The sequence below is a fragment of the Chlamydotis macqueenii genome, chromosome 6, assembly GCF_036417535.1.
Source record: "Chlamydotis macqueenii isolate bChlMac1 chromosome 6, bChlMac1.mat, whole genome shotgun sequence".
Lineage (NCBI taxonomy): Eukaryota > Metazoa > Chordata > Aves > Otidiformes > Otididae > Chlamydotis > Chlamydotis macqueenii.
The window spans coordinates 36,354,936-36,371,620 of NC_141561.1; the positions used below are offsets into that span (position 1 = coordinate 36,354,936).

Genomic DNA, 16,685 nt, shown 5'->3' on the forward strand with positions numbered 1-16,685 from the left:
GACAAATCGATGTATGAAGAAAGAGGAAAACAGCTAAGCATGCCAAGCTTGGAAAAGACGCAAGTAATGAGGATTCTTATAGCCTACAAATATCTGAAAGATGTAACCATTGAGGAGGGACAGTAGTTAGTCAGGACAAAATGGGCTTCACTTCAAATAACACAGAGCAAACACAGTTGCAAAATAATAATAGTAAAGCATGGAGGACCCTATGTAGATCTGCACATCAGACCATCTTACAAGGAGTGCGGTCATAATGTATACCTCCATGAGACTCAGATGTGACTGAGGAGGTGCACTGGGGGCACGAGAGCAGGTTTGGGTGGCAGAGGGGCTGCAGGGGGACTTGCGGTGGACCTCACGCCCATCGTGGTCCGTCCCGACACTGCTGTGAGCCATCCATCCCCATCCAAGCCTCACCACTGCCAAATTTAAGGAAGCATTTCCTCAGTTTAAGTCTTCTTTCCCAATTCCATAACCAAATCAGTAATCAAAAGATGTCCTGATGACAGAAGAACCTCTGAAGAAGAGGAGCACCAAGTATTTCTTTTTTATAGGTCACTAAGATATTAATATTTTTTCCTTCTTTTCACTCTGTTCTCACAGAGTTATTTAATGAGACAGAAGTGCAGTTACATTAACCCTATTGTAATCCTGCCGTTTGGTTGAAAATGTGGCCTATTAGTAATTAATCTTAGAACTGGAGGTAATAATAACACTCTCCACTTCACTGACAGCACTGCTGATCCTACATTTATAGCTCCTACAAGGACCCTTGACAGGGGAGAGAGAACCAGGGGAATGCGTTAGCTGCACAAAAATGAGACAGAAGCTACGGACTTTGTAACCTGTAATTCACCAAAAGCTTTCTCTTCATTTTTTTCTGCAGTTAAACACACACTTTAAGAGACAAAAGGTCCATTTTCTTCTCTCTCAATGCACACAAGTGAGACTCCTTAATGTTAATTGGATTTATGAATGTCTGTTGAAAAGAGAAAAACACTAAAGATTTCACATTTGCAGGGAAACAATCAAAGGAACAATTTCTTGTGTGTCTCGCTGATGAAGAGATGAGGAAATAATGGATGAGTCACTTTACATTGTGATTCAAAATTCTTAAAATAGAAAAGATGAAAACTCTGATTTCTGTACAGGTCATATTCATGTAACGGACTCTTTCTAAGAATCCAATTTGAACCTTGAAGTGTAGTCCTGCTTCTAATTACCTAACTCTGAGAACAAATCATGGTCTCTGAATTGTAATTATAGAGATTTGTTGCTCTAATTCAATTTGGCAGGTGTAAAATACAAGTGTAATTTCCTCCATCCCCCATAGTCTTCAAAGAGACACTGAACTTGGGCCATTTGATAATTTATTCCATATTGTAGCTTTCACATTTACTATGCATCAAACTTCTGACAGATTTTTTTTTAGACGGCAATTATAGATGGCTCCAGTTACTCTGCTAACCAATTTGAAGATAAATTCAACATCCATCTCTTGAGCGTGACACGGTCAGTCTTAGCCGCTGCCTGGCCTGCAGCACCCAGAGCACTCCAAAGCAAGCTCAAAATTTCTGCTGTGATGGGGATGGAGGACAACATACACAGTCTTGACGTACTCAGATTTCCTCTGTGGGGACTTCTCCAAGGATGGTCTGCTGCTCAGTCCCATGGAATTCACTGGAAACTGTCTGTCTGTATCAACTATCCCTCTCTTACAGAAAAGAGAGATTCTGTCACTCAAATAGCTTTGGCACTGCCTTCCCTCAGAATCTTATTTGCTCCACGTAAATCATGAACTGTAAGAAACAAGTATGATGCCACACCGCTATGCTAAACAATAGGTCTAAATAGATAGAATATATATTTAAAATATAATATAAACTATTATCTGTAAGATAATGTATAAATGCTAGGTAAAATATAATATGTATATATATGTAATATAAACTAAGTATATAAATACATAAAAACCAAACAAAATGAACCCATAAGCACATCATACCCACTGTATGAAAAGACACAAAATACCTGACCAGTTTCCCAGAAACACTGGAACTATGGAGGTCTACACTGTCCATCCCACAGTGACTGAGAGAGCTCTGTGGGCTGAAGAGGAGAAGCTCTATGGCTTATTCCTTATTTTTCCCCTCTTTGCAACAATTTACACCTCCAGCAATGCAGGAGTGCAGCATATGATGCCCTTAAAAAATGCTCAGGTTGAGTTTTTATTGCCCCTGCATAAAGCTGTTCCTAATGACAACAAATCAATTCCTCTATCAGTAGTGCTCCTGAGTGCCTTTTGAAAGCCTTTCCGAAATTAAGATTATATGCTTTAGCAATTTTTAATATGAAAAAGTGTAATCAATAAAATTCTGCTGATAACGCATATGATTTGTGGGGAGTCAGAGCTAAATATGAATTAGTTTTGGATAAGTTCCGAGTCCATCATCTCTCTTAACTACAAATTGGGTCACTGTCTCTGAATTGCATGACTCAGCTCCGGAATCCCTAAAAAGAAATTGTAAGTAGATTCAATAGTTGCATTTGATTTATTTGTTGCTCAGAGCTGAAACAAGCACTGTATTTTGGACCTCTGACAGATTAGGAGATCCCCAGAGGAAATCAGCGGAGACACCACTCCTGCCAGCCATCCATCATCTGGGACGAGGCGAGCCAGGAGCACCCAGTGGTCCCAAAAGGCCGTGAGCCAGAGACGGCAGTGACGTGTCTCACTCCCCGAGGAACCCCATTACAGAAAATTAAATTAAATGCCTCTCTCCTACAGATTGAACACAGAATTGTAACAATGACTGAGAATGAAAGGAACATTTAACCCTACACCTTGCTTAATGCACAGACAAGTAGATTAAGGCTGTCCAGTCAAGTTTTGAGCATCTCCAAGGATGGAGATCCCACAGCCTTTCTGGCAACCTCTTCCAGTGTTTTGACCACCCTCAAAATTCTTCTTTTTCCTTCTACCTGATCAGAATTTTCCATCTCTAAACTTGAGCTTGTTGTCTCCTATCATGCACCACCGAGAGGAGTCTGACTGACCAAGAGTTCTCCAAGTCTGTCTGGTTTCTCAATGCAAGAACCCAAACGAACAAGGCAGATATTGGCACTGCCACCACAAATATGCTGACAAGGACAGCAAATCTTTGTCATGGTCGTTCTCCAGTTCCATCTAATCATTAGTCACTCTAATTGTTTCCTATCGTTTGGTAACTCTTCCTCTTCTCTGTATGAAATAGCTTGGGTACAGTTGTTTCCTTCACACGCCTAAATGCAACTTCCCTTCAAATACCAGCACACTGGAAAACTCTATTCTTCTTCTTCACTTCCCAGTTATCTCAAAGCAGGCCCACTCTGGGCACACTCTATCACCACCTGCACTTGCCACTGTAATGCCGCAGCTACCAGGCTGCACTGGATTTTTTTCTAATGACACTACGTTAACACTTCCATACCCACGAGCACTCAAAGGTGTTTCATAAAGAAACTCTCAGGTACTTTTGACATCCTGTTGGTAGCAAGCTCTTCTATCTGCATCTCTCTACAACTCCATAAACCTGTGGAAGTGGTCCTTTAAAACTGTTCTCATCTCTTACTAATCCTTCATTCTACCTGCTAGTTCACGCACACTTGCTGATTTGCCAAACAAACAGGTGTCAGACAATTTAGTGGCTCATTTGCACAGCAAAACAAGCAAATATTATCTTGATTTTTCTCCCTCATGAAAAGAATAGTTTCCTTAAAACTACAGAGGAACCCCATTGATACAGAAACATCAATGCAAAGAACCAACAAAACCTAAATCTATTCAGCAGTATATTCCACTGATAAACTCAGAGTATTCTAAAGCATTAACTAACTATATTTTAGGAATGTATCATAACTAATCAGCATGAAATGTCTTTTGCTTTAAAAATCTGTCTATTAATATCCTCGTTTTATTTATATAAACAGTTGTTTACCGCTCATGTAAAAGAGCATAATGTTCTTTAAGTAATTACCTTAAGTTTCCAGAGTCTCACTTTTAAGCAAACCTAAACTTTGTATCACTTTTTTGGCAATAAAGAATATTTTGGAAAAATATAATACTTTAAAGAAATGGTATAAATAACGTTATACCAGAGATCCTGGGCTTCTAACGTACTTGCAGGATAGCACACTAGACTATAGCCTCCAGTATTTTTTTTTTTGTTGGTGGTTTTTTTTTTTTTTAGTTCAGAAACCAAACCAAGTGAATGCTTACATCCAGATGAACATCTTCCTATGCTATTAAAAGTGGGGAGGAGGTTTTGCATTAACAGAATGGTTAAGTCACTCTTGGTGTCTCATATGAGCTTCTTTGTTTTCCTCAGTATTAACATTTAGGGGTATAAAAACAAGTTATCCAAACACACATGAAAAATACTAACATACAACAAATAAATAAACAAAGCCTCAATGTAGAAGTTACCTTTGCTGATCAATTCAAGTCTCTTGGTCCAGAGCAGCTTATTACCACAGCCAGAAATACAGTGTTAAACCCCCTGCCCTTCCCAAGGCTGTGACAGCCGGTGACAGGCTTCCTCCTTGCCCATTGGGAGCAGAAAGGCAGAGTGCTGTCCCGCAGCTGGTACCCAGGGGCTGCTCCTGTGGCTCCCCAACCGCCCTGTCCATACCTCCCAGGCACTGCTTGGTGCCAGCCCTCCACTCCTCCCAGCACGGCCAGCGGTTAACTGAGAAGTTAAGGAGAAGTGAAGTGGATATGGTATTGGCAAACTACAGACCCTTCCTTCCTACCACAGAAAAAAAGCATTGCTGAGAAGGGTGGAAGGCAAGCCTGCAAATTGGGAACAGCCCAAGATCTAAGCGCTACACCTGGGATAGGCAGCTTTAGAGACCAGCAAGGTCTGTAAGTGAGTACCTTTGTCCACTCTCTGTTGATAACGTCGACTGTTTCCAACCGAGCAAGACCAAACATCTTGCATAATTAAACATTTTTACGGAAACTTCCCTGAATATTTTTATGTTGCAATAACAACTAGTTTTAAAATATACATATATATATATATATATATATTCATCTTTCTCTCTCTCTACCTTGTGTTTAAGTGACCTAATTTTTGTCAGTAGCAGGAGAGTCGATACACAGCTCTCCTGCAGGAACCTCAGCAAATAAAAGGCACGGCTGGCGCCTGCTGACCTACCTTTCTCCCTTTCTCAGTGACATCTAGTTTTGGCAGATTGTAGCACAGATGCAGAGAGACACCTGCATAGAATTGCTGCCATTTGGTAGTGCTTTGCTGATTTTCTCCAAGCCTCCACATCTGATGCCCTTACACAGGAGAGTCTTTAGGCTCATCAGGATTAGTCATTCATTATTATTATGTCAAACCTCAACCAAAACCAACATTGTGCATTTTGCTTTACAGGCTGAGGCTCAGGCTGTGTCACGGACCGCAGACCCAAGAGTGTCCCCAAGTTTTAACCACAGACATTTAATCAAAATCCATTGTATGAAGTAGTAGCCGATGCGCTATTCTCTAGCGGCTATCGTGGTCACCTGTTAAAAACACTTTCAGCAGAAATTACAAATTTAGAAACTGCAGCTATTTAAACAAATACACTAAAAGAACAATTACATTTTGCCATGTAAATCAAGCTGTATTTATTGAAAAAAAATCTTTAAACTTTATAGACATCTACACACAGAAAAGACTTTTTTTTTTTTTTTTTTTTCATAAATTATACTCTCTTAGGTCTCACATACATTGATTTGTATTTGCAGTGGAAGTATGTTATCATTAAGCTGGAAAGGAAGGAGTTTTCCTAGTCCAGAAACTTACTTCTGTAAGGTGAAGAGCTAAATTCTACCAGCCATTTTGCACTACAAAGTTTTTAAAAAAAAAAAAACAACCAAGCTGACCAGAACTTGGCCAATGTAAGCAATGCAGCTATACACTAGCTGTGAGAAATCTAGCAACATGAATATTTGAGTTGAGGAGGTAGCCTGATCACCTGCTTTTTGGGGAAAGGGTTCTCTCTCTAAAAACATCATGTTCGCAAAAAAAAATTCATTTTAAAGAAATGCAAATCACCATGGTCAGACAAAAACCCTGACAAGTCCTAAATAATTTGTACAAAACGAGAATATTGATGAGATACTAAAAGAAAATCTTTCAGTTCCTCAAACTAAATCTAAACATTTTCCAAGACATTTCAAGAATTTTAAGTCAAACCCCTGTTCTTTATCATATGCAATGAGTAGAGGAACGCCAGACTGAGGATACGGAGATCATTCATCGAGCCTTATTTGAGGATTTGCTCTTAGAGCAGCGGGGAAAGAAATTGCAGCTCCTTTCTCACAACACTATCTCTGTACAACTTCCACCATTTAAAATTCCATACTGAAAATATTTGAAAATTTACTATCTGAACTAATTAAAAAAAAAAAAAAAGCGTTCCACAGAAATCCATGTTCGCACACAACTCAGTTGTTCAGAACAAACATCCTCTGCAAAGGGAAAACCAAAACCCTCTCCCAAACTGTACCCCTTCCATAGCAAGTCCTCAGAGGAAGGGAATTGCAGGCATGTTTTAACAAAACAAATCAATTCAGTAGGAGTTTAAAAATCCAGTTTCCCCAATGCCTTCAAGAAGTTTCTTATCCCTATTGAAAAACAAGGTTAAACATGACAAATATTGTGCCTCCTTGTAAGTAAATGTTTTGTTTACTTTGGGGGTTTGTAAACAATATTAAGTCACCACTTGTCATATAGCGGTTTCTCAAGAACGCTGGAGAAAAAGCGTCGGTTCTTGCTCCAAAATTCTGTGGAAAAATACGAGAGTCTGACTCGTATTTGTTTATAAGGAATTGGCCAGATACAGGTAAATTAGGAAGGCTCACTCTCTCTCCCTTGTTTACATTTGAATCACAAGTGAGCAAACAAAAAACATCAACCCACTTTCCCCCAGGCAGTGTTAAAGAATCTAAGCTATGAATAAGGCCACCATCATTATTAACTGCATTAAGATATCAAATAATACAAAATGCTCTGGACTGATTTTGCGGGATTATCTTAGCCCATCTCTACACCCCAAGATGCATCTGATTCAGATTAATTGTTCCTGTTGGCATGTCTAAATGCCTTTCAAAAAATGAAATATTTTAACTGCCATCAGCTAGGGGCGTCCAAGATCTTGCAGTTACAAAAACCCACTGTACTAAACTGAAAGACAGCTACTCAGTTATCTTCTAGATGTGCTCCTCAGTTACAACTGGTTTCTTCAACTGTGAATCCCTACTGATAGGAAGGTCAGAAAACCCGTATGTTTCCACAGCCTACAGGAAAGGCGAGACACTTAGAAATGCAGCCTGCATCTTGAGAAAGTTCAATAAGACTAATGAATCCAAAAATACAAGTGCTTTTGACTATACAGAAGCCAGCTTGCTGGTTTCCAGTCAGCATATTCGAGCAACATGTTAAAATTAATGTTATGTATCTCTGAGCTGAGAGATTGCTACGGATATTTACATCAGAAAATATTCAAGGCAAAGGCTCTCCTCAGACTTACGCTTTAAGGCCTTGATCTGAAAAAAAACTAAACAAGTGTACTAATTTAACCATGGTAATAGTCTAATTACAGTCAACAGAATACCGCCGTGTTTGAAGTTGACCATGCATTTAATAAGCTTTTACAGTACAGAAGTCTGCCTCAGTAGTAGCTCTAAATCAGAAGCTGTCCCAGCTCAACTCTGCTGCACCTTGGACTCCAGCTCCTACTATTTTTTGGGCCAGACAACGCACTCGTACAGAGTCTGATGGACATGAGAGTGGCGCATCTCAGTGCACGAGACTTGAGACGAGTTGCTCTGGAAACGTGCTTATTATGATAGACTCCTGTTCTCTCAACTCACTGAAACAACCCTGTTGAGGACACTCTGGATCAGTATTACTACCGATAGCTTTATAAAACGCTCATGCAAATCACAGAATCACAGAATTGTTTGGACTGGAAGGGACCTTTAAAGCCCATCCAGTCCAACCCCCCTGCAAGAAGCAGGGACATCTCCAACCACATCAGGTTGCTCAGAGCCCCATCCAACCTGGCCTTGAATGTTTCCAGGGATGGGGCATCCACCGCCTCTCTGGGCAACCTGGGCCACTGTTCCACCAGCCCCATTGTAAGAAGTTTTTTCCTTATGTCTAAATCTACCTCCCTCTATTTTAAAGCCATTACCCCTCATCCTATCACAACAGGCCCTTTCATTTATAACCAAATGAACCCTAGAAGTAGAATGCAGATTCAATTTTACTGTTACTTCCATTTTACCAAATTATTTTGTTGTCTTCCAAGAGGTTCAGTTTCAATCATTATTTAAGTGACACTGATTAACTATTCAAATTAAATTAAGGCGAATTTGTTTTTTATTCTTTTAATATTTTACTGAGTTATGGCTGTTCAACTTCTCCCACAGAAAAGATGTGAACATTTTTGAGCTCTGAACTCAAGTCACAAGCAGACCAAAACACCAAAGACATCAGCAGATCCATGGGGGACAAAAAAAACTGATTAAAGTAACGGGTGATTTTTCTTTTCTTAGTACATTTTTACTATTTGGCTCAATTTTTTGCAAGTCAGATTGCCACCTCATTTCTAGTTAAACACTCCCTTTCGGCGATGCAAAGCCCCACTTACAGAGTTTGCTGACTGGGGTCCCAGCCAGCTACCGCCCCACCTAAGGCCCCTGCACTTCCAAGCCACTGAAGTTTCTCAGATACTTGCTGCTTGTAGTGTAGGTGCTGAATGTAACTTTAGCTTAACAACTCTACCCTACAAACTCTGTAATGCTGAAGATAAAAATAATATACTGCAATTGTCCTATTAAATTCTACAGGTATAAGATACAATTTAAAAGTTCCCCTCAGCTACTGGCAAAATATGCAAACAGAACTGCAGGACCTGTTTTTACCAGTATTTAAAATAAGCCTATGGTAAGTATTGTTTATTCCACCTATGTATTAGCTTGAAATCAGCAGACATTTCCCACTTGATCATGCAGAAGTACAACAGCTTCAGCACTCTTCATCAGGAAAGCTGTTTTACAGGTACTTTACTGCTTTCTTACTGTAGCAGGGTACGGACATTTGTAAGAGAAATTCTCATAAAATTGATTTTTACATCCACCACAACGTATTTACTTCAGTTGATCTGGAAATACAAAAATATTCTAGAAAATGTAAAAGAATTAAAAACAACAGACAGCCTGAACAACAGATGGCATTTTCAGAAGACACTAGCATATCAGTATCCGAACTCCATGGAGCTTTTACACAAGCACAACTAAGCCATAGTACTTTTAAGAGAAGATGTAAGTATTTTTATATATATATATATATATATACACACACACAGATATATAAATAAAAATTCAAGGTACTTGTTCAATAAACTAAGAGGCAAGATAGCTGATGGTACAAACAATTGGATTCATAAAAGATGGGCTAAACTGACAGACAACAGCTTTTTAGACAGACCTGTACCTACAGTGTATTTTAAAGGTCAGCACGCATTCCCCGCACCCACGTCCGAGCTGACCAGAAGGCACAAAGCTGTACTGCATGGTAGCCACCTGAAGTTCATGTGATCTTCCTCTCCACAAAGCTTACCACATTGAGTTCAGAGTTCGATTCCAGTTTGAGATAGTTCGTGCCTGCCTCTCTTGGAGCTGGGGACTGCTATTTCAATTCTAACCCTGAACTCCCCTGAGTACATGTTTATAAAACCATATGCATATATTGAGGTTACTGTTATACACAATAATAGACTTCTGTGTTCAGTACATTTACAACTACAGTTCTTTAATGAACTTCTTACCAGGAAACTTCTGATCTTACCTTCCTTCTATCAGTGTCAACAAGACACTTAAAATTAGAACTACAGCAGCAATTTACACCATCTAAAGGTCTAAACGTTTCACTGACCTCCTTGGGCAAGCAACAGGACCTTACTCATTCTGATCACCAACAAAGAAAGTATTTGTCCAACTAAAAGAAGTGAACAAGCCCCACTGTGGCCAGCTCTCCATCACCGTAAATCTCGATGAAACAGATACAGAGCTATTTACACGAGTAGGAATATCTAAGGGTGAAATAGTCAATATTCAGTCACTATCCCCATACCAGCTACTGAGAAGACCAAGCAAAGAGTCAGTTCGCTTGCTCACCAACCAGAAATCATACATGTAACCAGGATAATGCCTTAAAATGGTTCAGTTTATGTTCTGAAAGACATTTTAAGGATTTCACTAATCACCCGTGGTTGTGACTGCAAACAACTGATTTGTCCCTCCAGAGAGCTATTCTTTCGTACAAGTTTCAATACTTTTTGAGATTATAAGCTGCAAGACAGCAGCCACAGCATGGAAGATGAATTACAAAGAAAAACTAGTGTAATTTCACATCAATAACTTAAGAGAACACAATAAGTGCATGAAGACTTCAGAAGACCCATGGACAAAAGGAGGAGTTTGTGGCAAACAAATGTTTATAAACTGCTACTGCTAAACAGACCAACCCTGGGAAAAACTTCCAAGTCACCAAGTACGAACCCTGACAATAAATGGCCAAGCAATCAGGCCTATATTCATTGATTAAAACACCAAGGCGTAAGTACTATTACATAAAAGTACAGAAAGACCATCAGAAATTTGCAACATCACTGCATATTACTGACACACAAGGTAAGTTCTGTGTTTCCTGTTCACAAAACACCTGCCACAGGAAGACCAGACAGCAGTCGGTTCACTCGGACAGTACTCCACGAAAAAAAACAGCCGTGCACCCCTTCCAAAGAGCTGCCACGGAGCTTTTCAGCAGATGATTAGCTACCATTATGAGATCGTACATATTTGAGGAATACTTCAGACAGTAGAAACTGTTGTGGGAGAGGAAAAAGCCTTATCCAACAGCCCAAATACAACCAATTTCTTTCAACCAAACTGCTGCATTTTCTGAAGGAATGCTAAGAGTTCGGATGCTGTTCTTCCAGATGTGCTGAGCCCCTTCCCCATCAATTCATAATTCAAATGTATTTTCTCGATAAGGAGCAGATGACAACGGGGTAAGAGTGCCCCACCCATGCTGAGCGGTTACCAGTGAGCCTGGGGGAGCACACGCACACGAAGCTGTACCATCAGATACCCAGAACTGCAGGGAGACATGCATGCCTTCATTTCCCCCAGCATCTCACTAAAGGTTCATTCACAAGCATTTGTGGTTTTTATTTTTTTTTTTCCAGTATTTATTTACAGTAGCCTCTTTTCTCAGTCTAAATCCACCCCTTGCTCTGTTCCGTCTTGTGGCTTTCACTTCTCTCCAAGCTCAGGTTCTCCCTGTACACCTTCCCTTGAGGAACAGAACTGTGGCCTTCCCTTCCTTCTCCTACTTCATCTCTTCATCCCTCACCCACTTCTCTCCACCTCCCAAATATCCCCTTTTCAAAGCTCCGCACTTGGCAGGCATTACAGGTAGACAGAGAAAGGCCATGCTGGGAACTAGGCAATAGAAACACTGCTATTCCATCTTTTTTTCCCCAAAAGTAACTCTCTGATCATCTCCACTGAGAAAGACTTTTTTGGAAGAACAAAGCTTTGTGCTTCATGTTTCCTACCAGGTGAGCAGGGGTTTGTAGCTCTTTCTTCCTGCTACCTTCTGGGAGCTTTGAACCAGAACTTTGTAAAGCTTTAAATGACTTCAATTCTGTATGAAACAGGACATGGGCAGAGGATGAACACATAAGGATCACCTGCAGACACAAACAGTAAGGGAAAAGTGTTTCTCTGTGACCTCTCTTGGAGAGTAGAGCAAAAAAGATGACTTTTGCAGATGAATATGAGGTCACTCCAGAGTGGGACAGCAGCCAAAAGCTCTAAGGACCTTCCTCCCCTGAAATCTCACGAGCTGCTCTAGGTCTGAAGACACACTACGTGAAATCACCTTGAAACCACAACTTCATCATTTGACTGGGACCAGCACTTTCCTACTTGCTGTGAAGTTCTGCTCCAGTACGTATAGTCGTCCGTCTTTCCAGATAGAGTGAGGTAGCAGAACTCTAAGAAAAGCAAAGCTTAACAAATGTCACAAGTTTTGCACAGAAACAATTCTACGCTGTACAAGCAGAGGCTGTTTTCAGGTTCTCCTTGGTTTACAAGGCAGCAGTAATTTTAGAAAGCTTAGAGCATAGATGAAGGCAGAGTGACTATTTTACAGCAAAATGGGAAGATATCTCCCAGTCAGAGCGGCTCCAAAATATTTCTGGTTTTTAGGTTTACAAATTGCTATTTCTCCTAGCCTTATTCTAGGATGGAAGACATCAAGAGCGTATTAAAAGGCTGCATTCTTATCAGAACTTCTAAAGACATATTCTACTTTCTATTAATAAAGATTTTCATCTTCTTGAGTTTGAAAGCCTATTTACAGTGAAAGCGACTGAACCTCTGAAATGACATAACAGTTCAGTTTCCCATGGAAGCTGGCTGAAACTTACTTACTTCAGCACCTCAGAACTCCTAGCCTGAGCTATCTGTCACAATGCAGCAGTATCTTTACCTCCTCTAAAGTAAAATCACTCCAAGATAAAGTCTTGATGTCTGCACGTATCCCATAGTGAAGTTCATAGTGAAGGACTTCATTTTGCTGTCCACAGAGGCAACATCAAGAACTCTCCCTTCCCAGCCCAGCAAAAACTTTCTCAGTTTCGGTGCTCAGAACAAAAGCTTTCAGAGGTAAGGTTTCTCACAGCAAATCCACAGCCAGTACTACCTTCCCCCCCCCTCACATCTATTCTAGCTCACTGAAGAGCAAGGTAATTTGAAATTTCTTTCCAGAGTAAGAGTGATCCAAAGCCAACACAATATGTTTATTTGAATTTTAAGTTAATACCAGTCTTCTCCAACATGTTTTGGTCACTAATGTTTTCAACAGTAAATAAATCAATTAGGAATGTTGAAAATACAGGGCTGCTTTTTTTGCCAAGGGAAAAAAAAAAAAAAGCCAAGAATACAACGCTATTGAAGCAGAATCATTTATGAATCGCAAGATAATACACAGTCCAAAAGTTACATCAGAGTATTCTCAGTCCTGCCAAATGCATCTTTACTGCAATTGTTCAGCAGAAAAAAAGGCGATCTATCATGCAATTATTTAAGCATACCAAATATTTCTACAGTAACTCTTGGATTTGCAACTGTTACAGTGATATATTACACGCATATTGCCATCTCATGGATACTACAAATACTTATTTAAAATTCCAAGAATGTAATCCCTAACAGAAAAATATGCAGAATCCACAGCAAATGAAATCATGGTAAGATTTACAACATGAAAGCAGGAACTTTACGTTTGAAAGAGTCCAAAAATCTGCCTCAGATTCTCTCGTAGTAGTTACTATTTTTATGACTTGGCTCAGACTTGCTTTAATCTCTTTATTTAGGGAGAAATTGCAAGCTTGCCAACTCTAGCAAATGTTAAGTACTTTAGTAAATTCTCCATCAATATAGGTCGTGCATTCGAGGGAACAAGAACGCGGCAAGTAAGTTCTGCTCCATCTCCTCTGAAGGGGATTTCGGACTAAGACGGTGACGGCAGAGAGCGATAAACAACGTGGCTAAACCCCTCTTTCAGCTCCATCCTTCTCTCCAGACATCTGTCCCTGCTCTGCTGTGCGGTGATTGCGATGCTGCATGATGCGGCTCACCCAGCCCGCCGTTATCCTGCATCCCTTTCATCCGAACAGGCGGGAGGGCACAGGTACTGCCAATGCTACCGCCTCATAACTCTTCCATTGAAGTTGGGTAATAGCAGCGAAGTGAGTCCCAGCAAGTCAGCAAAAACCACAGGAAACCCAATACATGCACAGATATCAAAGTACAGCGTGTGTACACAGGAACAGCTTTAATAACCTGCGCAGACTTTCTGGGGTATCTAGCCAAACTGCCTAAATCCATCTACTCCTTTCGCACCCCGAGTTCGGCTTACCCAAAAACTTGGCAACCAACAAATAGAACGGCGTATGTTCGGAGCCGTTCTCACAGACAGGCATCTCGCCGCCCGAGCAGCTCAGACCTCCAGCAACCAAGTTTCGCCTCCTCGCTTTACCAAGCCGCCCCCGGCTGCGAGGGGTGTCAGTCCCCCGGGACCCCCCCCCCCCCCCCCCCAACCAGGGGTGCCCACCGCCGCCTCTCCCCCGGGCTGGGGGCGGCCGAGCCCCGGCCCTGCGGCTCCCTGGGCTCTCCCCCCTCACAGCCCCTCCCCGACCGGTCACAGCTCGGAACGGGCACCCAAGCGCCTGCCCCGCGGTGCGGGAAGAGCCGAAGGCACCGCGTCCCCGTCCAGAAAACAAACAAACAAAAAAAAAACCCGCACCACCCAAGCCGCCTGCATCGCCGGCGAGGCACAGGCAGCGGTTCCCGGTTAGCCGGGGGATGCTGCTGCGGAGCGGAGGAAAGGTGTGGGGGGGGAGGCAGGAGAAGCGGCCATTACCAGAGTTTTGTTCCCGTTCTTGCTGAGGGGGCCTCGGAAAACTCCCTTGATGTTGCGAAAGTGCCCGTTGCTGAGGTGCGCGGAGCTGATGACAATGTAGTAGCACTCCATGGGGCCGGGGCCGCCTCGGCCCGCTCAGGCCGGCGGCCTCGCCTCGGCTGGGCTGGGCGGGGAGGGCCGGGGCCCCGCCGCATGTGCGGGGCCGGCTGAGGGGCGGGCGGGGCCGGCTGAGGCGGGAAGGAAGCGGGGTGGGGTGGGCGTGCAGCCCCCTCAGGCGCGGCGCGAGCGGCCGGGGGCGGGAAGCGGCGGCAGCGGCGCCGTCTGAGCTGCCGGCGCTGGCGGGCAGGGTGCTGTTATAGCGAGAGCTGCCTTGCCGGTCGGCTGCACCGAGCCAATGGCAGGGAGCCACCGGGCTGATGGCGAGCGCTGTCAGAGGACATCTGTCACACGCCGCCCTCCCCGCCACCCACCGCCCCCCGCTGCCCCCGCCGGGGCGGCAGGTAACGGGGAAGGGGCGGGACGAGGAAGGGTGGGAGAGGGGGCAGAGCCGCACCCCGACCGCAGCCAGCGCCGGAGCCCCCCGCCCCCCTTCCCTTTTTATTAAATATATATATATATATTTTTTTTATGCATAACGGTGCTCGGGGTCGTCAGCAGGCACTTAGGGGGGAGCGCAGCCGCCGCCCCCCGCTCCTCTGAGGGCGGAATGGGGTGAAATCTGCCATTTCCCGGCCACAGCTCCCCCCCGCCCCTGGCTGGGCTGCAGCCGGTACGGCAGCCCCGCTCGCACGGCCGCAACCCATCCCCGCCCGGCCGGCTTGAAAAATCGGCCTGGGGAGGGGGGTGCCGGTCAAACTTCTGGGTGTCGGGGCGTGTTTTGGGCCAGGACGGGAGGCGCGGCTGCACCCCCCCTCCCGCGGGTACTCACGGCGGCCGCAGGGAGAGGGGGAAGCTCCGGGGGTCGCTGCAGGCTCCGGCGCTGCCTCTGCCGCCCTCAGCCCCAGCGCGCCCGCCCTGCGCTCGCTCCGTTCGGGAAAAGCCCCCCGCAAACCCCGCACTGCAAACCGTGTGGCGCGATCAGCGGGAGGGGGCTGCAACATACAGCGTGCTCCTGCCCCAGCCGCAGCGTTCCTGCCTTTTCCTAGCGCACAAATCAGAACTCGCTGCCAGAACCGGAATTTGCCACACTGTAAGACATTCCTTTCATAAAGATGCTCAAGTCCTTTTATTTCCCCTTAAGAAATCTATGATTTGCAGCTTTAGCAAAGAAGACTTAAAACACTCTTTATAGCTAGCTCATCTTCCAGCCTGCTGTGCCTTTTTTTTTTTCTGGCTTGCAAAAATCAAGATTTATGGGGTGACATTCCAGCGCCAAAAGAGGGAACACCTTAGAAAAGAAGCCCAGAACCATGATGTAACATCTGAAAATGTCACTTAGTCAGCACTTAGTGCTGGCAACATCACACCACCATCCTATCGTCTTGTCCTCCAAAATAAAGGCACTGCTTCCAGGAAATTGGGGGGGGGGGGGGGGGGGGGGCAAACACTTTCCTGGCAGAAATTTCTATCTCTGCACTTTGTATCCTTGATGAAGGAAGCCTTAAATTTATGAGAGCTACCTTCCTCCGATAAGCATTTTCTACCGTTACTGCCCTTCATACACGGTGAACAGTAAATTTTGACAGCTGTCACTCATCCTTCAGCATTTTCAGTACTTAGGAAGGAATCACGGAAATGGCAAAAGTGGAGAGTTTTGACAGCTGGGACACAGGTGAGAGATCAGAATTTGCTGCTTCTTGCTACAGCCAAAAAAAAAGGTTGAAAATGCACACATATGTAGTAACACTATTTTTCTGCTTATGAGAATGTACATGTACGCAGAAATAACCATCAAGTTTATTATAGTGTAAAAATGAAGTCAATACCATAAATATTTGATAGACTTAACAAGAAAGCATACTTAAGGCCAAGTTCCCGATTCAGACAGGATCACAGGTGTGATTCTCTTTCAGAAAGAAAGAGTTTCAAAAAGAAGTTGAGGTAGGATAGAGGAATGAAAAGAGAGAAAGAATAACAAAATTGAAAATAAAATTATGTGACTCCTTTCCAGGAATAAATATACTCCAACTTGGACTACAGCAACAA

At 43.2% G+C, this 16,685-nt stretch overlaps 1 protein-coding gene across 1 annotated transcript in view; it reads right to left on the reverse strand.

Moving 5' to 3' along the window:
• ZNF804A (zinc finger protein 804A) overlaps positions 1-14,651 on the reverse strand; it is a 153,486-nt gene extending 138,835 nt beyond the window's left edge. The window contains exon 1 of the mRNA XM_086751084.1: positions 14,541-14,651. Within this exon, the coding sequence (XP_086607210.1) occupies positions 14,541-14,651 (111 nt within the window). The remainder of the gene's footprint in view (positions 1-14,540) is intronic.
• Positions 14,652-16,685: the final 2,034 nt, after the last annotated feature.